The sequence below is a fragment of the Grampus griseus genome (assembly GCF_964374135.1).
Source record: "Grampus griseus genome assembly, chromosome: 14".
Lineage (NCBI taxonomy): Eukaryota > Metazoa > Chordata > Mammalia > Artiodactyla > Delphinidae > Grampus > Grampus griseus.
In genome coordinates this window covers 72468362-72496094 of record NC_139008.1, presented here as the reverse complement: position 1 = coordinate 72496094, position 27733 = coordinate 72468362, and the positions used below count along the sequence as shown (strand labels likewise).

The 27733-nt window shown below is 53.6% G+C and overlaps 1 protein-coding gene across 2 annotated transcripts; it reads right to left on the bottom strand.

The window, feature by feature from the left end:
* Positions 1-10: 10 nt before the first annotated feature.
* MYBL2 (MYB proto-oncogene like 2) lies at positions 11-27728 on the bottom strand (the record flags this gene model as incomplete). 2 transcript variants are annotated; one of them, XM_082670442.1, is made up of 14 exons in its annotated part: positions 11-357; positions 938-1084; positions 2382-2486; positions 3737-3850; positions 5633-5732; positions 7209-7348; positions 9411-9827; positions 12555-12842; positions 16022-16184; positions 18189-18409; positions 18596-18688; positions 19575-19646; positions 23931-24024; positions 27709-27728. In XM_082670442.1, 14 exons carry the CDS (start codon positions 27726-27728, stop codon positions 229-231), a joined length of 2103 nt encoding a protein of 700 aa, XP_082526568.1. In that variant the 3' UTR covers positions 11-228. The 2 variants fall into 2 exon arrangements, with proteins under 2 accessions (XP_082526568.1, XP_082526569.1); XM_082670443.1 differs by lacking the exon at positions 19575-19646.
* Positions 27729-27733: the final 5 nt, after the last annotated feature.

Genomic DNA, 27733 nt, shown 5'->3' with positions numbered 1-27733 from the left:
GGTGGGACTTTGTTCTGTTAGCACCAGGAATCGCCCGCAGCTGCAGCCGGACTCGGAGACAGGACAGTGGGTGGCCCTGCTCTGTCTCCACCTGAGCAGTCTGGGGAGGGGCCGGCAGCAGAAGGCTCCCTGCAGGCGGTCATCTTTGTGTGATTCTCAAATTCACAGCCTAGACTCGGCCCCCCAGCCCCCTGTAAACATGAGAATGGGCTCGTGACTGCCAAGCCCCTAAGACAAGATGAGGGTCCGAGATGTGTGGCTGGGCTTCAGGCGGCCCAGGAGCTGCCGGGCTTTCTCCTGCATGAAGAGCTGGTCCCTGGTCCCCCCGCAGGCCACCACCTTCCAGGCACTGGTCATCTGGGAGGAGGCAAAAGGGTTACCATCCAGGCAGGGGCAGCGTGCTCCCAGGGAAGCCTGGCGACTCTGGTCGGGGAGGGGTGGGGACATTTCTATGACACTCCCTCCCTCTAGAAGCCACAAGTCTTTCTGTGCTCACTGCACCTTCCTGGTGGACCTGGGGAAGTCACTCCCATCTCTGGGAGTCCTCAGATGTAGAGCAAGGAGGCTAGACCAGGACACAAGCCCCCCCACCCCCACCCCTACTACGCGGCACCAGCCTCCGCATGAGGAAAAGCTACAGCCACGCAGGCTGGTGAGGAGCAGAGAGGGGTTGACCTGTGCAGATGGTGAGAGGAGCAGGCAGGGCACACCTGCCTTCAAGGACAGAAGTCACAGAGACAATGTCTTAATTACGAGTGAGGCCACATCATGAAGGGGGGGCTTAGTGGAGGGCGTGGTCTCTAGTACACAGATTCCCTGAGGGAGTGACGTCTGGACAGAGATGTGAAGCCCAGGTTAATCAGGAAGAGGCAAAGCCTGTGCAAAGGCCCTGAGGTGTGAAGCGCACAGAGCAAGGGTCCGAGGAGGATGCACTCACAGGGGCAGGAGTTAGAAAGTGGCCTCGGGGCTTCTGGGCCGCCGGCTTCTCGGGCTTGGCCTGCAGGAAGCCCTCGTTGAGCAGGCTGCTGTCCTCTCTGCTGCCCGACGGGGTGAGGCCAGAGGAGCCTGGTGGGATGTTGGTTGGCTGAAACCAAAACCAAATCGAAGGCTCAACGTTTTGCCATGAGCTCTTTGTGGGAAGGAGAAAACAAAACAGCAGGCACATTCCAGCACCACCACCTCTGCTGGGATCTTGGGCAGGATATTCCTTCTCTAAGCCTCAGTTTCCTCTTCCAGATGGGAATTCATTTAAAGATTCAGTAGGAAAACAGCTGTAAAGTACCTGTTTCAGAGCCTGGCACCTAGTAAACGCCCAATAATGCTGGTGCCTTTCTACATGAATCTGGTTCCTCCCCGTCCCAGGTGGAGACGAAGATGCTCCAGCTTCTCCTGGGACCAGAAACACCCAGAGGTGCCGGCGTCGACTGGAACTCACTGGGAGCTGCACAAAGCACCCCAGGACTCCCGGACCGGCCTTTACCCTCCTAACAGCCTACTGGGCTCAGTGCCCTCATTACAGGCAAGAACCTGAGGCTCAGGGACCTAAGAGATGCCAGAGACCAGAGCCCGGTGTCAGGACTCACCCTAGGCCTCCCACTCCACCTCCTCTGCTCTTAACCACTTGCCCTAACTTTTTCTCTTTCTGCTAATTATTCTACTTGCCCAAGGCGATGCTGGCTGGTCTGGCTGGCGGGCACTGAGTCCCCAGCCTGGCGGGGATGCCTGGCCAAAGGGAGGTTTGTCTGCACGGGCTACGAGAGCAGCAGGCGCACCTGCAGGAGCTGGTCAGGCAATGCTGTCTCATGAGCTCTGCCACAGCCCTCACTGTCTGCTACCAGTGGGAGACAGGCTCACCCCACTGTCTGCTGCAAGGGATCACTAGCATGGCATGGTTTCTGGGGCCCAGGCTCTGTGTAGGCAGCAGCCCCCTTGCTGGAGGTTGGCCTGGGAACTGGGAAGCACCCATGCCAGAGCTGAGGTGCCCCAATCCCCTGGCTATGCCCTGAGGCACGTCACCAACCCTCTCCTGGGTCACCCTCGGCAGCAGAACGCAAGGGAAGGCGCTGGGGACTCAGAAACCACGGCTGTCAAACGGGTTCTAGCAAAGCAACTCTTGCCAAACAAACCTTTCTGTGAAAGACACAAGCAGGGCTGTCTGGACTGAAGCCAGGGGGGTGGTGCCCAGCTGCCCCCTCCCTGCTGAGCCCGGCACGTGGAAGCCCAGCCTGAGAATCACCGGACTCCACCTCCAGGGTCCTCTCCAGGCTAAAGGGCTCAAGAGGCGAAGGCCCCCAGGAAGACTCTGTCCCCCCAGCCTCCTGCAGCTCGGGTGGGGAGGAGCAGGTGGCCTCACAGGATGGCTTCTCTCCCAGACCCCTTACCAAAGGCAGAGCCTTGGGCAGTGTGGACATCATCAGCTTCACGTCCTCATCCACAATGTCGAGGGCCAGGGACTTGCGGACTTTCTTGATGGGGCTTCGCCGCAGCTGGGGGAGGAGGAGGTGCTTAGGGCAGGCGTTTGGATTCCCCTGGGTCACCACCAGCGCCTGATGACGCCTGCCCCAGCTGCCCTGGTCACAGAACCAGGCCCTGGTGCAGGGGAGTCCTCGAGCATGCCCGGCTGGCGAGGATTTTCTGGGGGCCGGGGGGGGGACCGGGACACTTTGGCCCTGCTGCAGACTCTGCCCACAGAGCAGACTGCCCGGCCAGATGCTCAGTGTTGGTACTGAGGACACCAACGCCACCCTCCACCCAACCTCATCCCCAAAGGGACCAAGTGCAGCCCCCAAGTCTCTACTGCACGAAACGCTCCCCTAAACAGCCAAGTTACAGCTAAAACACCTACCTGCCGGTGAGTGACACGGAGATGTGGGACCCCACAGGACACAGGCTGTTAAAGGAATGCTCAGCCCCACCCCCGCACTTCCTATAAGCAGGCCAGGGGTCAGCTCCAATGCCAGGGAGGGGCTCTGAGACTAGTACTCACCCCCCAACCCAGCACTGTGCCCCAAACAGGTGCCACCGCGGCTCAGAACCACCTTCGGACACAGAGAGGCCACGGAGGGTCCCGGCCATGCTCTACGTACACGCCCAGGGACGCAGCCCAGTGGGTCCCTCCCAGCCTGGCCACCCACGTTCCCACCCACCCTCTACCCCGGCACACTCCCGTCTTCCCTGCCCCCAGGAGGGCACAAAAAGGGGCACAAAGACAGAGGGGACATGGAGCCACCTGCTGCTGGGAAACCCCACGTGCCCGGCGGCGGGAGAGCTTGTCCAGTACGGCCCGGCCCTGCCCAGAGCAGCTCCCCACCTCACCGGAGCCCGCTGTCCCCCACCTGCTCATGCAGCCAGGACACCTGGCTGGCTCCATACCAAGGATTTCCCTTGAGATCCTCTTTGTGCCCTTTCTACCCCCGTAACACTGTATGTATTGAGGCACTAGGGTGTTTGCCGTTTCCACCCATTGCACTCCTGGAGGGAGCGACCACTCTGGGTCTTGCTTACTGTTCTGACGACCACCCCCAGCCCAGAGCCCGCTTCAGAGGGGTCCAAACAGTGCTGAATAAGTGAGGCACCAGTTCAAAGGGGAAGAGGGAAGGGTCCCAGGCACCAAGGCCTTACGTTGGTTGGTTTCACGGACAACCACTCTGCAGGAACAAAGGGCCGGGGCCACAGTTCCACTTCCCCTGGTGCCTTATGTCTACCAGACCCGCTCCCCGCTCGGCCAGCCACTCACCCCAGCCTTCCTCTTCTGCTTCTCGGGCCTCACTTCATCCTCAATGATGAGCTCGATGCCGGCCTCAGAGCGCAGCACCTCCTTCAAGTCCTCCTCCAGGTGCGGGGTCTGGGGCTACAGACAGGGATGTGAGTGAGGCCCTGCACCCAGACCGTAGGACACAGGCAGAGCCTGCTCACGGGAGCGGCGGGGCAGACCCAGGCAAAGCAGGGAGGAGGCCCAGTGCCGGGACACTGGTCTCACACACAGTATTCACGGCCACTAACTGTCCTGCCTGGGACACTGGCCTCTGCTCACCGAGAGCCGCACAGCCCGGACTGTCCCCACTTGACCACAGCCAACCTCACACAACCCGGGGAAATAGCTGTCTACCTCTTCCACGAGGTAGAAATGGAGGCTCAGAGAGGGCGAGACCCCAGCCCAAGGCCACACAGCCGTGAGGTTAGAACCTGGATGCACTCAAAACCCTAACTCCTTCACCCCTCAGTGCCACAGTAATAGGGACATTGATTCCATTTCCCTTTCTCGGGCCTGGGGGCTCAGGCGGCAGAGACCAGGGGAGGGAGAGAGCTACTGAGCAGCAGGTGTAGGGTACAGTAACACCCGAGAAGTCACTCTAAAAGCCCCCATGTGGGCTTCCCTGGTGGCGCAGTGGTTAAGAATCCGCCTGCCAATGAAGGTGACACGGGTTCGAGCCCTGGGTCTGGGACGATCCCACATGCCGCGGAGCAACTAAGCCCGGGCGCCACAACTACTGAGCATGCGAGCCACAACTACTGAGCCCACGTGCTGCAACTACTGAAGTCCATGCGCCTAGAACCCACGCTCCACAAGAGAAGCCACCGCAATGAGAAGCCTGTGCACAGCAACAAAGAGTAGCTCCCGCTCACCACAACTAGAGAAAGCCCGCGCACAGCCACGAAGACCCAACGCAGCCAAAAATAAAGAAATTAATAAATTTATTTAAAAAATAATAATAAAAGCCCCCATGTACTTGAACTATCGCTGCCAAGGGCAGATTCACCCTCCAGCTGTGCCTGGAGAGCACGCAGACCTCTTAGTATCCGGGAGCCGAACCCCACTCAGACAGGAAAGGGCAGTGCTGACTGGGGCCTGGCCTGGGGCCTGTGCAACTCCACCAGCTGCATCCCAGCATGGGGAGACCACGGCTCCACCACCCAGACCCCACGTGGTGAGCACGGAGGGGAGCTCGCTGCAGGCTTTGTCCACAGGAAATGCTTCTCCACAACCTGCCTTTCTCCCACCTTCAGCTGGTTTCTAAGACACAGCCTATTTCGGAAAACCTGGGGTGCCAGCTCTCTCTTTTGCCCTTGGGGAAAGCAGGACCGTCCCGCGAACCAGGAAGAGTCAGGGGAGAAGGGCCGTTCTCACACTGCTGGGGAAGCACGCCAGGAGGTGTCTTCTCACTGGTGAGCCATCTCCAGCCCACCCGAGTGCTTTCCCGTGTTTTGCAAAGGACGGGCAGTTGGTCAAAAGGCTTCGGTTTGAGGAGCAATTCGCCACTTTCCTGAACCAGCCCCAGCGCCCGAGCAGGTCCTTCTCCGTCCTAACTCCTGCCCATGTTCCGCTTGGCATGGCCATGTGCTGAGTATTTAGTCATTTATGCACTTACATGCTGAATGCCAGCTTCCACCACCCCAAACTCCCAGCTTCACCAGGACGCCACCGTGGCTCCAGCACCCAGCATCGCCTGGCACGTGGCAGCTGCTCAAGAGAGGTCTGATGAACTGGTGACTCCACCCCGGGGGCCCCATTTGTAAAACTAGGGTATCTGCAACTTCTCAAGGCTGTTGGGAGAATCTAATGAGATCTCAGAGGGACGGGGCCCTGTGAACTATTAAATGGCTGGAGGACCAGCCCGGCCGTACCACGTACCAGGGGCTTTAGTGGTCCGTACTTCTCCAGGGCGTTCTTGAACGGGGTCGGTGTGTGAGGAGTGCTGTCCCTGGAGTACTTCTGATCTGGGGTTACAAACCTGCCGGGGACAGAGGAGGCGGCTTCACGACGGGGCTGGGGGCAGACACCAGCTGCTCTGCTGCAGGCTGCCTGTGAGTCCCACACCGCCCTCCACCAGACCTCTGCCTCAGCAGCAGGGAGGCCACCCCCGGACACAGTCTCTTCCCATCACACTTGCCCACACACCCACCTCCCCACCCCCGAAGGGAGTTACGGGGGCTGAGAGGAAGGGCTATCCTCAGAAACGGGAAAGGGTCTGAGAGGGTCCAGCACACCCGAAAGGCTGGAAGAACGACTGAGAAGGCTGCTGTCACTAGGATTCTCCATAAAACAAGGCCGGCCTGTGGCCACACTGCAGAACCAGCGAGAGAAGGGGGAGGCGAGGAAGGTGGGGATCCAGGAAGACCGCATCCCTCTCCAACCTCTCTCCGGAGAAGCAGCGACTCCTTTTGTGGTTCCAGCTGTCTGTTTAAGAACTTCAAGTCCAGGATTTTGGCTTGAATAGAGAATCATTTCTCATGAAACGTTATCTAAGTATCAATTCTTTTTCTTGCTTCCAGCATAAGTTTAAGAGCTTAGATTTGAAGTCCAGGATTTCGGCTTGAAAGGAGAATCATTTCTCATGAAGCCTACTTATGTTAAATGTTAGATCAACTCTTGAGAGACTGACTTCTGACCAAGCGATTCATACATCTTTTCTGAAATTACGTATCATTACAAGAACTAAAACTCCTGAACTGATTCCTGAATTACAACTTAACTGCTGAAACATAAATAGCAATGCTTCTTCCCCGGCACATGTAACAAGCAGACGACCAGTTAAGTAACTCTCTCTACCTGGAATTCAAGAGTCACGATGACACAAGGGAGGAAACTTATTGTGAGAGCACCTCCACAGAAGCAGGTAAGCAACCTGTACAGGCTGGAGGTGAAACGCTGTGCTTCACACACACGGGAGGCGGGGCACGGCCGTCTCCCCTGACTAAGCACCAGAGAGACGAGAGAACCGGGGGCCCTTCTGTCCTCCACGCAGGGCTACTCAAACACAGCAGATCTGCACTTGAAACTTATAAAGGATGCAAAGATTAAATTTTTCGTGGCAGTGTGGACTCTCTCCATTTCTGAGATTAGAAAACCAGCAAGTTAAAAAATAAAAAACGGGGAATTCCCTAGTGGTCCAGTGGTTAGAATTCCGCGTGCTTTCACTGCCGAGGGCGCAGGTTCAATCCCTGGTCAGGGAACTAAGATTCCTCAAGCCATGCGGCGCGGCCAAAAAAAAGAAAAAAAAAAAGAAAGAATTAGAACAGAGGTGAAGCAGCAGACTACCCTGACGGAAGTGAAGAGGTGTGGTGACCAGGAGGAGGCGGTCTTCCTGTAACAGAGTCTCAGGCGGTTTTCCAAGGGGTCCCTCCCCCAGAGAACCTCCTGCGCCAGGCCGGCCACTGCTTGGGGAGGGGCAGGCCCAGTGCAGGTGGGGCGGGGGCACAGCACTCACGCAGCGTGTTTCTGGTGCAGGGGCGTCTTATCCCGGTGCAGTGGCGTGGTGACCACCACCTTCTGGCTGCACACGGGGGTGGACGTCAGCGAGGGGCCCTCCAGCTCTAGTGTGTCCTGTTTGTTCCAGAAGTTCAGAAACTGCCAGGAAGACAAAGGAAACAAGACAAGGTGATGACCTCAGAGCCCACCGGCAGGCGCCAGAGAGCAGAGGCCAGGACAGATGGGCAGGGACCCACTGAGCAGGTCCATGTAGACCCCAGGCTGGGCATCACCCAATCCTCGCTTTGCCAGGATGATGGGAGGTCCATCTCTCACCCCCACGTGCTGCTGACGGTGTACTTAAGGCAAAGGAAGCTGACCGAGAGCAGCTCCTTTTCAGAAAAGAAAGTAGCTCTTAAATGAACTGCGACAGGCGGGTCAGTGATGATGGAGATGGTGACATCAACACTTGGACACACCCTCTCACACCAGAGCTGAGCACTGCACACTGAGAATTTCACATAGTTTTCACAGATCCTCTGAAATGTAAAGATCACGATCCCCCTTTACAGATAAGAGAGGTTTGGATTCTTGCACTGAGTGCTAGAGGTAGAGGCGGGACTCAAACCCAGATCTGAAGCACCACCCTCTCCCCTCTGCCCTAAAGATGCCCTTGGCAGCTCAGGGCCACCTGCAGCCCTCAGGCCCACTGCCCTCTGCAGGGTCCCTGGGCAGGGCAGCTGCACCCCGTCACCCTGGGCTGCTCTCTGGGCAGCTCCAGCCCTGCTGTCTTCCTTCTCCAGCCAGCAGCCCTCACGGGGGGCCTGCTATGGGCGAAACTGTGTTCTCCCCAAATTCACACGTTTACACCGTAACTCCCAGTACCTCAGACTGTGATTGTATTTGGAGATGGGCCTTTAAAGAGGTGATTATGGTAAAATGAGGCCACATGGGTGTGCCCTGATCCAATAAGACTGGTGTTCTTAGAAGAAGTTTACAAAAGAAGAAGAGATTATAAGAGAAAAGAGATTAGGACACAGACACTGAAGGAAGACCACCTGAAGACACAGAAAGGAGATTACCACCTAGAAGCCAGAGACCTCAGAAGAAACCAATCCTGCTCACACCCTCTCGGACTTCTAGACTCCAGAACTAAGAAAATGAGTCCGTTGTTCCAGTCCCCCTGTGTGCAGTTCTTCGTCACGGCAGCCCAAGTGAACTAACACAGGGCACCTTGCAGAACCACCAGACATCCCGATACAAAGGCCTGGCCTCAGTCCTTCTACAGCAGAGACGGTGGCCTCTGGAAACATGCCACCACTGGGCCTCATTCTCTCACGTCCCCACAGGAGGGAGGAGACCCTTGAGACCCAAAGCCGCTGCCCCCCCCTTGCCCCACCCCTCCAGTCTATCCCCCACCCACAGCCCCCAGCGCAGTGCATACCCCCTAGCTGTACCCAGGACTCTCCGAGGCCCCAGCCCCCATCCCTCAACCCTCCTCCTGTCCCCATCAGTCCTCCTGCCCCCCGTCCGTGAGCCCTAGCTCTGGACTTCACACCACACTCTGCTCTCCCCTTGACTCCAAGCCTTTATTCAAGCCGATCAATCGGTCAGCAACCCCCACCTGGGACACCACTCTGAGTGCCTCCCTCACCACTAGGAAAGACAGGGCCCCCAGGCTCCCCCCAGCACTGTGTCTATTACAAACAGAGCCTGGGAAGCAGTACTCAACACAACAAGCCCTCAGCGACTCAATAACTGCTCCTCCCACAGCCCTTTCCTCAGGACATGGTGACCACCAAGTCCCCCACCCCAGCCATCCTCTCATGGGCAGGGCTGTCATCAGCCCCTTCGCTCCCCAGGGCTGGCAAACCTGCTATAAAATCGGTGCTCAGTAAACTCACTCTTAACACACACCGAGTCCTCTTCCCTTCTCGGCCCTTTTATCACCCTCTGCCCCCAGCTCCAGCAATCCCCCTGCTCATAGAAGCCCTGGCTGACACCCTTCCCCGACTAGATGCACCCGAAGTACCAGAAGCCGCCTTTTTTACTCCATTCAGCACGTTTATTTGGGTGCTTTTTTATTAACTGGTCTTCCCATCAGCACGGACGCTTCATGAGGGCAGGGCCAGGCCCGTTTCTGCCCTCCAGGGTCCCCAGCACTGGGCACAGGGGGGCTGTCACCCGCACCCAGAGAACAGTCGGGGTGGGGTCCACGCACCTGGGAGGGCGAGAAGGGCAGGGTCTTGACGGGCGTGCTCTTCGGGGTGAGGCTGTTGCAGGAGTCCAGGAAGGACAGGCTGGCGCTGTTCTCCGTGACAGGTGACAGGGCGACTCGCCTCTTCTTCTGCCGCTTGAGCACCGAGGGTGGCGTGCTGATGCCCGAGCCCCCCACGTCAGTGCTGGGGGAGATGGGGATCAGCTCGCCCCGGCTGCTCCGGCTCAGGTCCGAGATGGTGTGGCCATCCAGGCGGTACTCGGTCACGCTGGGCACAGCGGCGGCAGGCTGGCGGGGTGGCGGGGCCTGCTGCTGCTGCTGCGATGGGTGGGGCTGCACCGGACTGCCGCCAATGCTGCCCTCTGCGGACGGCTCCTCGGGGAGGTCAAACTTACTCAGGTCACACCAGGCATCGGGGTCCTGCCCAGAGAGGGGGTTTAGGAATAACTGCAACGGCTCTGCTTTTGTACCGGTTCATATACCACAGGGCTCATTCGTTAAAGGAAAATACACAAGCATCAAGCATGAGCCTACAGGGACTTCCCTGGTGGTCCAGTGGTTAAGACTCCACGCTTCCACTGCATGGGGCACGGGTTCGTTCCCCGGTCAGGGAACTAAGATCCCGCAAGCCGCGTGGCACAGCCAAAAAAAAAAAAAAAAGGATGATCCCACAGCCCAGAAACCATCACCCTTAACATTGGCCTGCCTTTCCTCAGATCCTTCTTTGTATCTGTATTTGGAAACATAACCGAAGTCACATCGTGCCCGTGGCTGCTTGCTGTTACTGACAAAAATGTTCTGTGCGTTTTTAAGATATACAAAAAGCACAAAGAAAACTCACATACCCATCAATAAGCCTAAGAAATAAAACCTTGTCACTAAAGCGCCAGGTCCACCTGGCACACCCTCTGCCTGCATGCAGGATATCACGGCCTGAATTTACCATCTTTATGCGTTTGTTCATCAATTACCACTTACATGTGTCCCTAAATATTTAGTATTTTCAATGTTTCTAACTTTAGTACAAATCATTTCTAGTTAACTTCTTTTTTCCATTTAAAGTTTCGGTAAAGCTGGAATAATGATAGCACCTCATTCTATTACCTATGAGTTTAATATTTACTATCAATATTAGTTGTTATTATAGTGAAAAAAGGTCAACTTTTAACAATTTTAAGGGCTGTAAAATGTACCATCATTTGGACATGTTACATAATTGTCCCCTTTCTATAGGACATTAGGTTTTCCCCCCTAATTCTTAAAAATTAAAAACAGCATCTTTATGAACATCTTGGATGTAAATCTTCTCCTGCGTTTGTAGCTATTTCCTTAACAGAGAACTGGAAGTGAGGCTTTGGGCCCAAGGCCGTGAGCAGGTTGAAGGGTCTTGATTTGCCAGCCACGTACCCAGAGTGCACCACTGGGCTCCATGACCCTGTCAATCGCAGCGCCTCCTTGGGTGCTTCACCTACACTGTTTCCAACCCCACAGCCACCCTGCTAGAGAAGCATTACTTTCCCTTCTCATACTGAGGAAGCCAGGTCAGAGAGGGTGTGATCGCCCTGAAGTCACTAAGTTTCCAAGAGCAATTCTAAGAGGCATGCCCACGTCTTTCTGCCCTTGCCCAGTAAACTACAACCCAGCCCAAAGGCTTCTGGATACAGAAGTTTCCACTGGTCCCTGGAGGTCTGGCCCTGAATGGACCAAGACCCTAGTGGTGATTTCTATTTCTGGTCCTTGGAGCTCAAAGAAGCCTGGCAAGTTCACTGCTAAGGGTGGAGGCCGGCTCAGAGCTATGCCGTCTCCAGGCATTCCTCCCAGCAGCCAACCCCAACCTCGGAGAGGCCCGGAATGGATGGCATCTAACAGACCAGAGCACATGCTACAAGGACTGCCCGGAGAGACAGACGGCAGTGTTTCTGCAACTACTATCGCTCCCCATCAGTCGCTGAAGGTCATCGTGGAGAGCTCGAGCACGGCACTCGCCAGCTGTGTGACACTGGACAAGCCTCCTAACCTCTCTGAGCTTGAGCTGAGTCCACCACCCACTCCACCGGCACCAGCAGTGCAGAGTGGGCCCACTCTCATCTCAACCCTTCCTCAGAGCCCAAAGGAGTGACAGCCCACGGTGGCCCCGGAGCTATTTGCTGAACAGACTGACACACGCATCGCTACCCTGAAATCCCTTGTAGTGAAGGGGACACCACAGTCCCAGCCACTAGGGGCAAGAGGTGAGACCCAGAGCCAGAGGGTCTGAGCAGACAGCCCACCTGAGACCCACCCCACCATCCAAACGCTCACTGGGCAGGACAGTGGAGCACAGCATGATGGTTAAGACCTTACTTGCTGTGTGACCTTTGACCTTTGGGTACACTTACTTGATCTCTCTGAGCCTCAGTCTCATCTGCAAAATACAGAAAGGACACCCCTCACAGGATACCATGCGGACTATGTGTTAAACCCACAGCCTGGTATTTAGCAAATGCTCAATAAACAACATCAATATTCTCAGCCAATAGGAGGAAGCCCAAGTGGGAAGGTGAGTATGGGCGCTGCCCACTGAACCCCTCTACCCCTGGTCGCCGGCCTCTTGCCCACCACCTCCTAAAACCCACTTCACACCACAGGCCTGGCTGATGGACCTGGGAGGTCCCACCTTGGTCACACCCCCCACCGGGGTGCCTTCCCCAAAGGGGCACAGTCCACAGGCAGCGCGGCCCCAGGGGCAGCTGTACCTGAGCAATCAGGACCCGCTCACCACTGCAGCCCCAAACCCTGGCCCTTCCCAGGGGCCTCTCCAGGGACACCCAACCACCTGTGCTGCCACAAACACCAGTGCCCACCCGGGCTGTGTTACCACTTCAAACACCCTTCCCCATCAGCCCTGAGGACTGTCGTACGGCTTCCACCGCAAGCCCTCCCAGCCCACCCTGCGCTGTACAGGTGAGGCAGGAGCTCCCCGAGGGCAGGCGCTGCACAGCCACTATCTTGGCATCACCAGGCCCTGGTGCTGGGCTGGGCACTCGGCACCAGCTGAGCCACATCAGCGAGACAACGAACAGACGGAAGGACGGACGCCTACGGAGAGAAAGTGCTCCCTGCTGGGGGTGCTCGGGGCCCACTGTGAAGCGCCGTGACCAACATTACCGACTCGATCAAGTCCAGGGCTTCAGAGAGGCTGGAGCCCACGGCAGGGATGAGGAGGTTTGCGGCCTCCACCACCCACTTGTAGGGCAGGCTGGTTTCCGGCGAGGAGCCCTCCTGGTCTTCACGCTTGGGGAAGTCCTCCAGCGGCTCTGGCGTCTGCACTCCATCCAGCTCTGTGGGGACGGGCTCCTGCTCCTGGGAGGGGGCAGCCGCCGTGGCCTCCTCCTCACTGCTCTCCTCTTCCTTCAGGGCAGGGAACGCCGGGGGCCAGCCGGTCACGAGACTTCCCTGGTGGGCACAGGGCACGCGGTTTGGATTTTTCGTTATGAGATATAAACTATGCCGTATTCCAGCTAACAGTGCACAACCCGAATCTAATAATAAGGAAACACAAGTGAACCCAAACTGAGAGACAGTCTATAACATAACTAGCCCTACCTTATGCTTCAAAAACATCAGTATCGTGAAAGGCTCGGAAAGGCTGATGAACTATCCCAGATAAAATTAGACGAAAGACATATGACAACGAAGCAGTGTCTAAACCTGGACTGGATCATGGGCAGGAAAAAGTGGAATCTAGACGGTAGGTTAGTCAAAAGTCCCCGCACCAATGTTAAATTCCAAGTGCGTACTGTTGTCACACAGGTGAATGTCCTTATTTTGAGGAACACACACTCAAGTATTAAGAAATAAAAGGCACAATGTATGGAATCAACTCTCAAATAACTCAGGTTAAAAAAATATGCATATTGGAACTTCCCTGGTGGTCCGACGGCTAAGACTCCAGGCTTTCGCTGCAGGGGGCCTGGATCCGCATGCCACAGCCATTAAGTAAATGATTAACTACAAGGTCTTTAAAAAAAATAAATGTACATAGAGAAAGATAAAGCAAATCTGACAAATGTTAAAAATGAATGAACCCAGTAAAGGATATAGGCGAGCAGTTTTCTTGCAACTTTTCTGTGTACTTAATATTATTTCAAAATGAAAGTTTGAAAAAGGAGTGGAGACTAATTTTTTTTTGAGACTGATTTTGTGACAGGAAAGAAATAAAGAAAAAGAGGTAGATCGTTAGGGCAATCGCTCTCCTGGCAGAACCTCCGAAAAAAGCTTGACTCGTTGACCTGACGGCCCCTGAGGAGCCTTGCAAACAGCACAAGTGATTAACAGAGGCCTGGTCGAGAGTGAGAAGCGGGTCCCGTGTTAACGGGGTGGGGGGGGGGGGACGTGGTCTCTGGATGCAGACAGAGCTCTGCCATTTCCCAGCTCCGGCAAGCCTGTGATGAGGGTCAGTTTCCTCGCCTATAAAATGAGGACACTGAGGCTTACTGAGCAGGGAGGGCGCACAGATCAACAACTGTGTGAAAACCTTTCAACCTAATTAGTAGCTACTGTTGCCACTGCTGTCAAGTGAACAGAATGGAAATGGTTTGTGATATAAGCAAAGAAAGAAAAGGAGATAAGAGCAGATTGGATTAAAACCTTATAACTGCTATAACTGGAGGGGAAGAATGCTATGAATACTATTTAAATGCTACCAACATGTGACTCCCACTTCAGAAAACAGCCACTTTGGAAAAAGTTTGGCAATTTCTAATCAAGTTCAGTACTTATCATTTGTAATTGCAAGCACTGACTAGTGAGGTAGTCCCATACACACAGAACAGGTGAACCTTTTCTGGCAGGCAATCTAGCAAAATGTATTAACGTCTATTTTGTTTTTGTTTTTTGGGGGGCGGGGGGCCATGCCACACGGCATGGGGGATCTTAGTGCCCTGATCAGGGAATCGAACCCAGGTCCCCTGCACTGGAAGCAGGAATCTTAACCACTGGCCCACCAGGGAAGTCCCTTATCGTTTTTAAAGAATGTATCTATCTACCTCTAGGAATTTCCCAAGAGACAACTGAGCAGTGATTTAGCTACGAGGACAACATTAAAGTTTTGTTTCTAACAACAAAAAGTCAGGTGAACCTTAATTAAAGAAATTACCAGCACAATAGAACCATTAAAATGACAGTGGAGAGGAGTGGGTGAGGCTGAAACCCACACTGTAACCTGACCTGTGTGCTCAGGATCAAGGTCTGGAGCTCCCCCTGGCCCAGCAGGGCCAGCCTCCCAGACACAAAGCGCCAGGGGGGTGAAAACAGAGTCTAGGAAATGACTTTCAGCCAAGGAGGATTTTCAGAGACTACTGTCCACTCTGCCCTATCCTGAAAGACGACTTCTCCGTGTCTGCTGACGCACATTGTTTCTCTCTGGGGCACGGATGCTTTTTATTTAATCAGAAGTAAAAGCCTGGAAAACATATTACTTAGGCATACAAGAAACTGAGAAGTGAATTCCTCTGGTTAGGGGACCCATGGGGAATCCAGACAGGAGGGAGAAGTCCTTTTACGTTTCACTTTACAGCTTTTTCAACTGTTACCGCATAGATGCTCTCATATCTGGTAAGTAAGGAATAGTCTCTGAAGCTGAAAAACCCGGAAAGAGAGGCAAAAACATGATATAACGCTCCAGCAGGGTGTTGCAGAAGAACTGGAGCAGTGAACAGTTATAATCTGGCCAGCAGGAAAAGGAAAGGTGGAGCATTAAAAAGAACTATTCAATAGTTCACGATTACAGAAAAGATTGGAAAACAGGGTAGAGGAAGCGTGTCACCTGCCATGTACCCAGCAACGGCCCATCTTCATACTCTGACACATGTGCTTCAAATCTTTGTTTTTTAAGAATAAATCATATGAGATAGTTCAAAAATAACCAAAAACACCTGAAACTACTATAATATTGTAAATCAACTATACTTCAATTTTAAAAATAGTATGCTCTGGAGTGTAGGATGGGAGATGTTAACAATTGTAAATGTAACACCATATGACTTCATTCGTATGACTTTCTAGAAAATTATAGAGACAGAAAACAGATGAAGGGTGCCAGGGACTAAGGATGGGAGAAGGGCTGAAAGAATATGGGGGGTGATGGAGAGGTTGTGTGTTGACTATGGTGGTGGCCACAGGACTGTTTAAAGCTGTCATGACTCAGACCTGCACATGAAACACAGTGAATTTTACTGTATGTGCTTGTACCTCAACAAATCTGATTTTTTTTAGAATTGCAAATGTGCTTTTAGTATGAAAAGGCTGGAAAGAGCAACGGGTAGGAAGGAAGCTGTTGAGGACAGGAGGAGGCTGAGGACCTCCCCACCTGACCCTTCTTCACCTGGTGTCGGCTCTGGCATCCTGCATCTGTGGACAGATGAGCACCAAGCATGGGCACAGGTGACACAGGGAAAGGCCCTCATGAGAGATGTGAGGCCACAGTGAGAACCTCTTGTAGGATTAAGGAACAGCCATGGAACAGGTGAAAAAGGAGGAATAGGTGTTGGTGAGACGGCATCGGATACACATGAAAACAAACCAACTAGCCCAAGCCCAGTGGCTGAGCTGCCTGACATCCCCGCCCCACTCACCTGGCCTTCTGAGGCCGGGGCACTCTGGCAGCCGTCCTTGTCCTCCAGCTCCAGCAGCAAGTACATGGGGGGCTTGCTGTCTCTGGACTCACTCAGGAAGCCTCCCGTGTCCACCTTCCTCTTGATAGTGGAGTTCCAGTGATTCTTCACAGCATTGTCTGTCCTACAGGGGCCAACCGGGGATCTTTGACCCCAGCACTGGGGCCCGTGCGCCACCGGGCGCGTCACTAGCCTCCCTGAGCTGAGCTCCCACCTCTGTAAATGCGGGTTCAGCCTGAGGAGTTCTAAGGGCTCTTAGCTCTAAGATGAAGTCTGACATGCTTGCAGCCTGTAACGATTTATGGAGTATTTCCACACACCTCTGAGAAATAAGCAAAGGTCTTATTCAGCCTACAGGGTAAAATCCTAACACTGAAACATTCTGGGAACTCTCATTCCCTTTCCCACTCACTCTGCATTTGTAGAAACCGTAAGCAAGCTGCCGGCCGGTGGCCCCTGTCCTGAGGCTCAGTGACCTGGAACACAAGCCCTGATCACGTCCCACAGACAGAAAATGGCCAAAGAGGGCACAGAGGATCCACTACTGACCACTCTGAGCCTTGGCTTTTTTATCTGGAGAATCAAAAGACTACTTCACTCTCCATCACTTGCTGAAGATTAAAGAGGAAACATATATGGTGTAAGTCAGGAGTAGTACCCCCACTACAGAAGCAGAAAGTAGCACAGCGGTACAGGAGTCAGGGAAGCGTGGAGGGAGAGAAGCAGACAGGGACCGCAAGACAGAGTAACAGAGCAGCAGGAGCAGACAGCAGTACGAAGCCCAAAGAAGTACGAAACTACAGAAGCACACAGCAGCATCACGGTGAGTAGCACGGGGGGCTCAGCAGCCTCAGAGCCCACAGACCTACAGCAGTTCAGAAGTGCAGACACACAGAGGCGCTGCCTTCTTTGGGTTTCCGAGCAGAGTGCTTTTCCCTTGAACCGTGAACAGAGAATAGCAGCTTGACGGAGCCACCAGTCTAAGAGGAGGGTCTGGATCTCTGTTCATTCCCACTGAAGGCTGTCAGGACGCAGTGCTGGCTGCGCAGGGGTCGGGGCACGGTGGGGAGGTGGCCAGGGACTGACCACAGTTGGAAAGGACAGAGAAACCTTCCCTGAGGAAATAACGTCCCCACTGAGAACCAAAGGATGAGAGCGTGTTGGCTACATCATGGGTACAAGTTAGAGGGCATCCAAGCTGCCAGGAGCACAGGGCGTTCGTGCTCAGAAAAGAGCTCTCCCGTGTCTAAGGGAGAGAGGAGGTCGGAGCAGCTAAGGCCCCAAAGATGAGCAAGGGTGACGGCAGATCAAGGCGAGGCTGGTGGCATCAGCCAGGCCAGGCTGGCCACACGGGAAAGAGGCTCGAGTCCTCAACCCAAGTGTTTTCAGAAATGCCAAAAGGATAACACACTCCGGTTTGAGTTTTGGAAACAGATGATTCCAGACTCCAGGGGAAAGAGACCATCTGGCATTTTATTTCCTCTCCTTCCCAGGACCGCAATGCCATGGCAAAGAAAGGAAACAAAATAAGGTAAAAATGCACACAGACGAAAAGAGCAGGGTAGAAGACAGTAGTGAGTAAGTGATTTTTTATAAGTTTCCAGAAGATGGAAAGCAGTTAGGGGAGCAGTGAGCAACTTAGGAGACTGGGAATTGACCCTGGAGCAGGATTCTAGCAAGAATGGAGCCAAGTCGTCCTAATGCTCCCTGCAGAACACCAAGAGGCCCAGGGCTTGGAGGGGCCAGGCCCAGCGTGAAGAGTAGGGTGGAAATGGGCAGTGGTTCGGACGTCCAGATCCTGGGCCTGACCTCACAGGCAGGAGGAAAGAGGTTTATTCTCTAAAAAATAACCAGGCCACCCCGGCCACAGCAGAGGGCAGGGATGGCACAGAGCCGAAAGTGGGACCAGATGAGAGGCTGCACAGTGAATGGGAGGCCCCCAGGCCTCCCTCCCTTCCCTGTTCCAGACTCCAAGCAGCTGGGTCCCCCCCTGCCCCCCCTCCCCTATCCCCTCCCACCCCGTCAAGAATCTGAAGGACTCGTTCGCTTCTGGGAAAAGTGAACAACTCCAGAGAAATCGGGACTGGGCCTTGGAACATCCCCGCAAAGGCCCCAGCAGGCGGCTCACCTCCCCGGCAGCATCTTGGCGATCTCGGCCCAGCGGTTGCCCAGCACCTTGTGGGCCTCGCAGATGATGCGGTCCTCCTCCTCCGTCCAGCAGGACTTCTTCACTTCGGGGTTGAGGTGATTGTGCCAGCGCTCGCGGCACTGCTTCCCCAGCCGGCCCTTCAGGTGCTTGGCGATCAGCGTCCACTGCTTCGTGCCGTACTTCTTGACCAGCTCTATGACCTTGGGGGAAAGCTGCTGTGAGGCCGGCGGGACCGGCCCTTTCCCCACCCCAGCACCGACCAGTGGGATGTCACACACCCAAGGTCCAGCTGGACAGCCCAGCCACCACCCAGGGCAGCCTCAGCCCCTTGACTCCCGGGGGTGGGTGAAGGCCCGCCATGTGGCAGGCACTGTCCTGGGCATTACCTTCTGGTCCTCCTCTTTGGTCCATGGCCCCTTGACGAGGTCTGGATTCAAGACCCTCAGCCACCGGTACTGGCACTGCTGGTCAGTGCGGTTCTGGGAACAGGACAGGCACCTGTGAGAACTCCTGGGATGGTGGCCCTGGACCCTGGACACACACTGGGCTCAGGGGACACCTCGGCGGGGTTCTGTCTTGTTTCCTGCACCACCACACACTGCCTGCCCACGGGCCGGAACACGCATGGTTTCCCTGTGCTACCAGAGGGCCCGGATGGAACCAGGCAAACTCAGAACCATGTGGGAAGCCACCGCCAGTTGCCCTAACACAAGGGGGCTGCCCCGTGCCAGCCCGCAGGCTACATCAGGGATCCTTGCTTGCTTCGGGGAGGGTAGTATCTCCCTGAAGGTTTCAGATCACACGGAGGAGGGGGAGGTGACGAGGGTCTGGTGACTTGGTCCCTGAACTGCCCGATGAGCCAGGAAATAAGCCAACAGCAGCTCCTGCCACATCCCCTCCCTGCCAGACGCCTGCAGTGCTGGGGGTGGGGGACCTGAGGGGGACCCGCATCACCAGGAGCCTCTAGATGCTGGACATGGTGGCACCAGCCAGCTCGGCAGGGGCCTCGCCATGGAGCCTGCTCAAGTACTGTTTCGCCTCAGTTTCAGTCTCACGGTTGAGAAACCGAAACCGAGCACCAACTCGCTCCTGACTTGCAGGAAGAAATGCAAATATGTCACTGATCTGACTTCATGAGCACGGAGCCCAAGACCCCCAGGCACACGGAGGCTGCTGCGTGGAGACGCTTACACCAGGGTGCCTTGGATTCCGGTTTGGGAAGAAAGGGCCTAGGAAGCCTGGAAGGTTGTTTTGTTGGGAGAGCTGGGGGGGACTTGGTAAGGAACCCCCCTTTCTTCTCCTTGACACAAAGTCTGTCCTGGGCCCACTGTCCTGGGGGAGGGGGCCACAGGGGGCTGCACTCACGGGAAAGTGGCTGGCCAGGAACTTCCAGTCTTGCTGTCCAAACTGCCTCACCAGGGCCCTCAGCTGCTCATCCTGCCAAAACCGGGAAGACAGAGCGCTCAGCTACACGTGTGCAGAAAACAGCTGCTCTTGACGGAGCCCTCCCCAAAGAAAACAGCCTCTCTCATCCACTCAGTCATGAAATGATCACCTACTACACACCAGGCACGCCAGGCATGGCAGCGGGCAGCATCGGAGCTGCCCAACCTTATGGGACTTAAAGTCTAGAGGGAAGCAGATGTTAATCAAAGCCTCCTGCAAACAAAAGGAAAGGTGCTGGGGGGTACGGAGAGGTCGATGGTGAGGCCTATTTGGGGGGATCCAAGGGACAGGCCCCAAGGAAGTCCAGTGAGGCTAGAATGCAGGAAGCAAGCAGGAGGGATGCAAGAGGATTCTGGAGGGGACGGCAGGGGCCAGACCACAAGCAGGGTTGATTCGGGCCTCTGCGTCATGCAAAGCCACTGATGCACTGAAGCAGTGGGTGGTCACGGTTCAATGTGCTTGTTATGAACTTCACTTTGGCAGCTGCAGGAGAAGGGGCTACAGGTGGGCAGAATGAACGAGAGGAGGCCATTACAGGCACCTGGGCCAGAGACGACAGTGACCCAGCACTGGAGATGGGGGACATGGGCAGAATCAAGCGCACTCAGAAGGGAAGGAAAACAGTACCTGTTAAAACGTTCTCCTGAATATAAAGTACTGATTTACGCAACAACATGAAATCACAGTATCATCGTGATGAGGGAAAGAAGCCAGACATAAAGAGTATACATTGCATGATTTTGCGCTTAAGAACTTCTAGAAAATGTAAACTAAGCTATAGGGACAAAAAGATAGTGGTGTCTGAGGTCAGGGGTGGTGGTAGGGAGAAATGGACAGCAAAGGGAGCAAGAAATGCCTGGGGTGATGGAAGCGCTCTACGATGACGGTGCTGGGAGTTTCATGGTAGCACGTGCACTGAAACTCACTGAATTGTACTTTAATGGTTGTAGTTGATTGTATGTAAAGTATTCTTCCATCGAATCAATTTTTTAATATCTTATAATATATAAAGGAAATGTAGGAAATTCCCTGGCGGTCCGGTGGTTAGAATTCCGCGCTTTCACTGCCAAGGGCCTGGGTTCAATCAAAAAAAAGAAAAAGAAGAAAATGTAGTATATCCATACAGTAGAACATTATTCAGCCTTAAAACAGAAGGAAATTCTGTTGCAAGATACAACGTGGATGACCCTTGAAGACATTATGCTAAGCGAAATAAGCCAGACACAAAAGGACAGCGTATGAGTCCACTCTTGTGAAGAATCTGAAGCAGTCAAATCATAGAAACAGAAAGTAGACAAAGGTGGTTGCCAAGGGCTAGGAGGAGGAGAGGGGGGAATTAAGTGTTTAATGATTCAGTTTTGCACGATGACAAAGTTCTAGAGACCTGCTGCACGGTGGGAATATACTTCACGTACTGAACTGTACACTTAAAAATAGTTACGAGGGTACATTTAATGTTAGGTGTTTTTACACACACACACACACACTCTCTCTCTCTCTTTTTCTCTCTCTCTCGTGGACAGAAAAAAAGGCCACCAGAGAAATCCAGACCCTCAACTGCAGCTTGGCCACAGCCCAGCATCAGCTGGACAAAGTCCCCATGAATCCTGTAGCTGAGCCAGCCCACGGCCACACAGCCAGCCCCGGACACCCTGCCCTCCCCTGCCGCCTGCCCGACCTGGCCAGGCCAACCCCTGCCTTCCGCCCATGTCCCCTGTGTCCATCTCCAGCACCACCATCCTCCCCGACAACTGCGGGGGGGACACTTTCGTCTCCAGCTCCTGCCAGACCCCATGGGCCCCCTCCACCTGTCCACTCCCGCCTGCACTGTCCCTGTCCCTCCGCAGCCATCTTCTCCCACCTGCCCGGCACAGCAACCTCTCCAACTCCCTCAGCTTCAGGCTGCCCCCAAATCCCTTACCCACCCTACACACAGCAGACTAGCTCCCTGGAGCCCAGCTGTGGTCATGTCCCGCATCTGCTTCAAAAACCTTCAATGGCTTCACCTTGCCAGCTGAACAAGCCTACATCTCTGAGTCCGAAGTCCAAGGCCTTCCGGGATTGGACCCCATTCGATCTTTCCATCTTAATCAACCACGCTTCCTCTTTAAGGACCCTTTGCTCCAGCCAAACGGGGGGTCCTCTTGCTTTTCTCCACCTGTAACCCATTTCCTATTGACTTACCCACCATTTTGCACACCTGACTGCTGAATTTCCAAATCCTTACTCCATGAAACTGTTCTTAACTTCTCAGACAACAGTAAACTCAACTTCTAAAAGCATTTTGGGGAATTCCCAGATGGTCCAGCGGTTAGGACTCTGCGCTTTCACTGCTGAGGGTGCGAGTTATAATCCCTGGTCGCGGAACTAAGATCCCACAAGTCTCTAGGTCAAAAAAAAAAAAAAGAGAGAGAGAAAGAGAAGGAAAAAAAAAGGCATTTCGACAATTACAGGTGCCTCCTACGTCTAAGAGGCTTAGTATAAGACAGGAGAGACACCACAGTGAGCACAAAAGACACCAGTCTTGGGACTTCCCTGGTGGACAGTGGTTTGGAGTACACCTGCCAATGCAGGGGACATGGGTTTGAGCCCTGGTCCGGGAGGATCCCACATGCCGCGGAGCAACTAAGCCCGTGCACCACAACTACTGCGCCTGTGCTCTAGAGTCCACGAGGCACAACTACTGAGCCCACATGCCACAACTACTGAAGCCCATGAGCCTAGAGCCCGTGCTCCACAACAAAAGAAGCCACTGCAATGAGAAGCCTGCACACCACAACGAAGAGTAGGCCCCACTCACAGCAACTACAGAAAGCCCGTGTGCAGCAATGAAGACCCAACGCAGCCAAAAGTAAATAAAAAAAAAAAGACGCCAGTCTTGCCAGCACCATGATGGCCACAGCATGTCCACGGGCCTGGGCATGGTCCAGGCAGAGAGATGCTCTGGGGTAGGGACCCCATCTTGCTTGTTCTTCTAAGCCTGCAAGAGTGGAATATAGTCCCTGGTCCACAGTGGGATGAACAGAAAAGGCTGGCTTAGCACTCCTCTGAAGAAACATCTTTTATGATTTAAGAGTGTTTCACAACTCAAACAGTAAGGGGGGGAAAAAAAAAGAGACTTAAAACTAAACACATACAGGAAAATAGAGGTAGAATAAAAAGATAAGGCCAGTAGGAGTCTAAATTGGTACAACCAAGTCAGAAAACAACCTGACAGTTTCTAAACTAAGCATATACATACACCATGAGCGTACCTAAGTATCCTCTCTAGATGAATGAAAACATAATCCTCAAAAACACTTAGGCAAGAATTTTCACAGCCGCTCTATCCACAATAGCCAAAAACTAGAAACAGCCCAAATGCCCATCAACAAGGGAAACATACTATGGTCTATCCATACAATGGAATACTCTTCAGGAAGAAAAAATGAACAAATTACTGAATCATGCAACATTATGCTGAACAAAAGAAGCCAGATAGAAAAGAGCAGAGCTGTATGATTTCATCTGTAGGACATTCGAGAACAGGCAAAACGATCAAACAGAGAGACACTGGATGGGCGACTGCCTGGAGCCAGGAACGATGGACCACAAAGGGAACTTCCGGGGACAATCAAGGTGGTACTTATGTGAGTAATACACACTTATCAAAACTGCTGGAACTGTTCACTTTAAAAAGGTGCATTTGACTGTATATAAATTATACTTCATAAACTTGATTAAAGAATAAAATCAATTCAGAGCTTGCTATCGCAGACAAAATACAATGATTTTTTAAAAATGATAAAGAAGAGGGGGTTTGCAGATTTGGCTAAACCTCCCAGCAGTTAATGGACAAGAAGCACAATTAAAGTCCACGATGCAGAACACACCAGCTTTCAAGAGACACAACAGCAACTGCTGGCCCCAAGGTCTGAGAGATGCATCCCTGTAAGAGTCCTCAATACTGAGAGTGTCCAGGAATGCTCTGAGAAGAATCATCAGGGAGAACCAGAGTGCCTACCTGCTTCTTTTTTGTTGTTTTTTGGCCGCACCATGCAGCCTGTGGGATCCTAGTTCCCCCGACCAGTGATTGAACCCGGGCCCCCAGCACTGGAAGCACCGAGTCCTAAAGCTGGACCGCTAGGGAATTCCCCCATCTGCTTCTTTCATCAGCTCCTCCTCTTCATCATACTGGTCGGGGCATCAGGCAGACACAACCCAGGCTCTGTTCCTGGTCCAGCCTCCCAGCTGCCATCACCTCCACCCCCGCAGTTGCCCCTCGGTGTCACTCACCTCCTCGTGGGTCCATTTAACCTTGCACTTGCTGTCTCGCTGCTCCGGCACATCTGAATCTGTGTCCTGGTAGTGCAGCTCATCCAGCTCCTCACTGCAGGGAAAGCAAGCCAAAGGTCAAGGACATGTGTCTCTCCACCTGCTGCTACATGATGGACGGACAGTGTGGACTGTGGCCATGACCTCTTTACTCTTTCATTTTCAGTTAACACTCTAATGATTTCAAAAGCTACAAGAAAAAAGAAGTTAAGATTTCACCAAGGACTTCCCTGGTGGCGCAGTAGATAAGAATCCACCTGCCAACGCAGGGGACACGGGTTCGAGCCCTGGTCCGGGAAGATCCCACATGCCGCGGAGCAACTAAGCCCGTGCTCCACAACTACTAGAGCCTGCGCTCTAGAGCAGACAAGCCACAACTACTGAACCCGCATGTCACAAATGCTTAAGGCTGTTCACCTAGAGCCGGAGCTCCACAACAAGAGAAGCCACCGCAAGGAGAAGCCCGCACACAGCAACAAAGAGTATCCGCCACTTGCCGCAAGTAGAGAAAGCCCGTGTGCAGCAATGAAGACCCATCACAGCCAAAAATAAATAAATAAATTTATTAAAGAGAAAAGATTTCACCAAGAATATTATATTCAACACCAGACACCTATTTCAAATTTTCTTTTAAATAACAAAACTTTTTCAACTTGCACGGGTATTTTAAGGATTAAAGCTGATGATGTATGTGGGCTTCCCTGGTGGCGCAGTGGCTGAGGATCCACCTGCCAATGGAGAGGACACGGGTTCGAGCCCTGGTCCGGGAAGATCCCACATGCCGCAGAGCAACTAAGCCGCTGCGCCACAACTACTGAGCCTGTGCTCTAGAGCCCGCGAGCCACAACTACTGAACCCACGTGCTACAACTACTGAAGCCAGCGTGCCTAGAGCCCGTGCTCCGCAACAAGAGAAGCCACCACAATGAGAAGCCCGCGCAACACAACCAAGAGTAGCTCCCGCTCACTGCAATTAGAGAAAGCTATATGCAGCAACAAAGACCCAACACAGCCCAAAAAAAAAAAAAAAAGCTGACGATGTATGTAATCATCAAGCACCAGGATTTTAAGAAATATTGTTCGAGAAAACCATTTAAAATACATTATCTCAGTAACTATGTCCATTTTTGCATACCCCTTCTCAATCCTTGCCTACACATAGGTCTAGTTTATGGAGCTAAAAATCAGAGTACAAGCAGCTTTGAATTCTGGATGCTTTTATTTTCTAACAGGTAATTTTCCAAGTTACTCCAAAATCTTCCTATTTATCAGGTTTAATAGTTACAAAAATGGAGATCATGCTATCCACCCCCAGGCATGTCCGGGGCTCACAAGAGCACCCTTCCAACTCCATTAGGTCACCTCTGTCAGGGACATTCCGAAGTCAGGCATTTTTAAGTGGGGAAAAAAGCCTAGACGTCTCCAAACAAGCAAGGCAAGCACAGGCCTCTCCAAAAGAGGAAGAAGACTTCCTTCTGTGGCGACGCTCCTTTCCCCTTCTCAGCATCTTCCTAATCACACCCACACTCCCCAGAGCACATTGGAAATCCTCCCGTCTCATAACATAAGCCCTTAGGCTGCAACTGCCTGTCTCCTTGACAACGTGGACAGAGGTCGGCTCCACCTCATTTCTGTAGGGCCTTTGGGGGGTAGCAACAAAATGCCTTAAGAAATGTTTGCTCTGGGAATGGCTGGACATAGGAATGAATAAACATGCAAAATTGCTGCCTCTTAGTCGATAAGAAATGCTAATACAAGTAAACTTTTTAGAATTAGGAAAGGGACAGACGAATTTCTAAACCCAGCAATACACCAGTCATAGGAGGAGCTGGAATTCAGCCTTGTCTTGTCATTCCCAAACCAATTCATGGGGTCCTCCACTATCACAAAGTAGGAGGCAAAAAAACTCTACAAGATGCTAATAACAGAAGGAAGCTGGCTTTAACATCAACTGCCCCCCAGACTGTTTTGACAGAAACTACCTTTGGTTCTCCAGCACCCAGCTTCTGACAGAAGCTCAGCAAATGTTCCTTCGAGGAAGAGACTGTTTCTGTGTAACACTCTCTGGTGCTCCAAAATACTCTATTTAATGGGGAGAGCAGCTCAGATGGCTGGGAGAGTTCTGTGAGGTAATATACTTCTAGCACCAACACGATGATGACTGTCTACTTCACATGCATTCTCATTATCCCCATTTAATAGATGTGAACATTTTGAGGCTCACAGGGTTATGCCACCTGCCGATTCCACTAAGCCAGGCTCTAACCAGCACCTTCCAGTCCTCATCTCGTAATCCCAGCTGGAAAAGCAGAGGCTAAGTCAGTAGTGGCAACCACATGGAGGTCCAACACACCCTTTCTATGCCCTTTCATGCGCTGGGCTCTGCTCCAGATAGGGTGAGTCAGAAGCTGAGCAGGAAGTAGGGCACTGGTGCAGAGGAGAGTTACAGCGGGTCGCCGAGAATCAAACTGAATGCTGTTCCAGGGTACAGAACTCATCCCTCACCTGGCTGGGGTGGGGGAGGTCCTCCACTGAGCCCGAGGGGAGAAGTAGCAGAGGACCTGGGGGTTGTCTGGGGCCTTGGTTGTTGCCTGGAGTTAACACTTCCTGAACCAGAAATTCAGGGCCTGACTAGTGCCTGCCCAGAACAACCCTTGGGAATTGGAGCTGCCCTGAGAAATTGTGGCCTGAGGAAGACACACCCTGAGCCTGAACACTGCCCAGGGATCAGATGCTTCCTTGCTGAAAGGAATTCTAGGGAAAGCCAGCAACGATTGCTTCTCAGGTCTATATGCTGGGCCTGAGAAGGCAAACACCATCTGAAGTGGGGTTTGAAGTTATCTGGGCTGCATGAATCCAGGGAGGGAACAGGGCAGAATCCCATTGTCCTCCGTGACTCCCTGCCTGGTTGAAAAGCCCAGAGCTCAGGCACCGGGTGCACAGGTCTAAGACACGGACCTGGAGCCCACAGACCTGGTTCTTGGCTTGACTCTGCTACTCATTCTCTGGCGAGTTAAGTAAGATGGAGACCGCAGTTCCTGCCTCCACCCCAGGGGCTGCTGGCACAGAGCGGTCTCGATACACATCAGTCTCTCTTCCCCTCGCCTTCAACCTCAGCTGCCCCAAACCCCTCATGTGGAACAGGAAGACAGGTCTCCGAAACGAAAACGAGCTGGGGTCCGCAACCCAGGTGGTGGGGGACCAAAAAGTCAACACCCCCGCCCCTGCATCCTTCCTAGGTCGAGGGAGGGAGCTTGGGGTTCTGTGTTTCCCCGAATGTTAAGAAATGGCCACCGGCAAATCTGAACCCCAAAAGGCTTGAACGACAACAGTCTCCCAGGCTTTGGCCGCCCGCTCGCCGTGACTTGGAAAATCACTTTCCTTCTCCAGGGGTCGCCTCCCTCACCGGTAAAGCCCCTTCCAGCTGACACCGCCGTCCCACCCCCACCCCGCAATTAGGCGGGAGACAAAATGACATCATGCAGGGCTTGGCCCGGGTCCCAGGAGACCCGCCCGCCCCAGCTCCGAGGCCCAGGGAGCCGAGCGAGGGGCCCCCGTGAGACCCCGGCTTCGCGCGCACCCCCCGCGTCTCCCCGCGTCGGGCGACACAGGACACTGCGTTTCCTGAGGACCCCACCCCCGCCCGGCTCAGAAGGGCACGGCGAGGGTGGGGGCAGAGGTCGGGGTTGGGGGGGAGGTCGGGGAGGGGGAGGGGCCCTTAGCCTCCCGGCTCCTCTCACCCGCGTGTCCGCCGAGACATCCCCC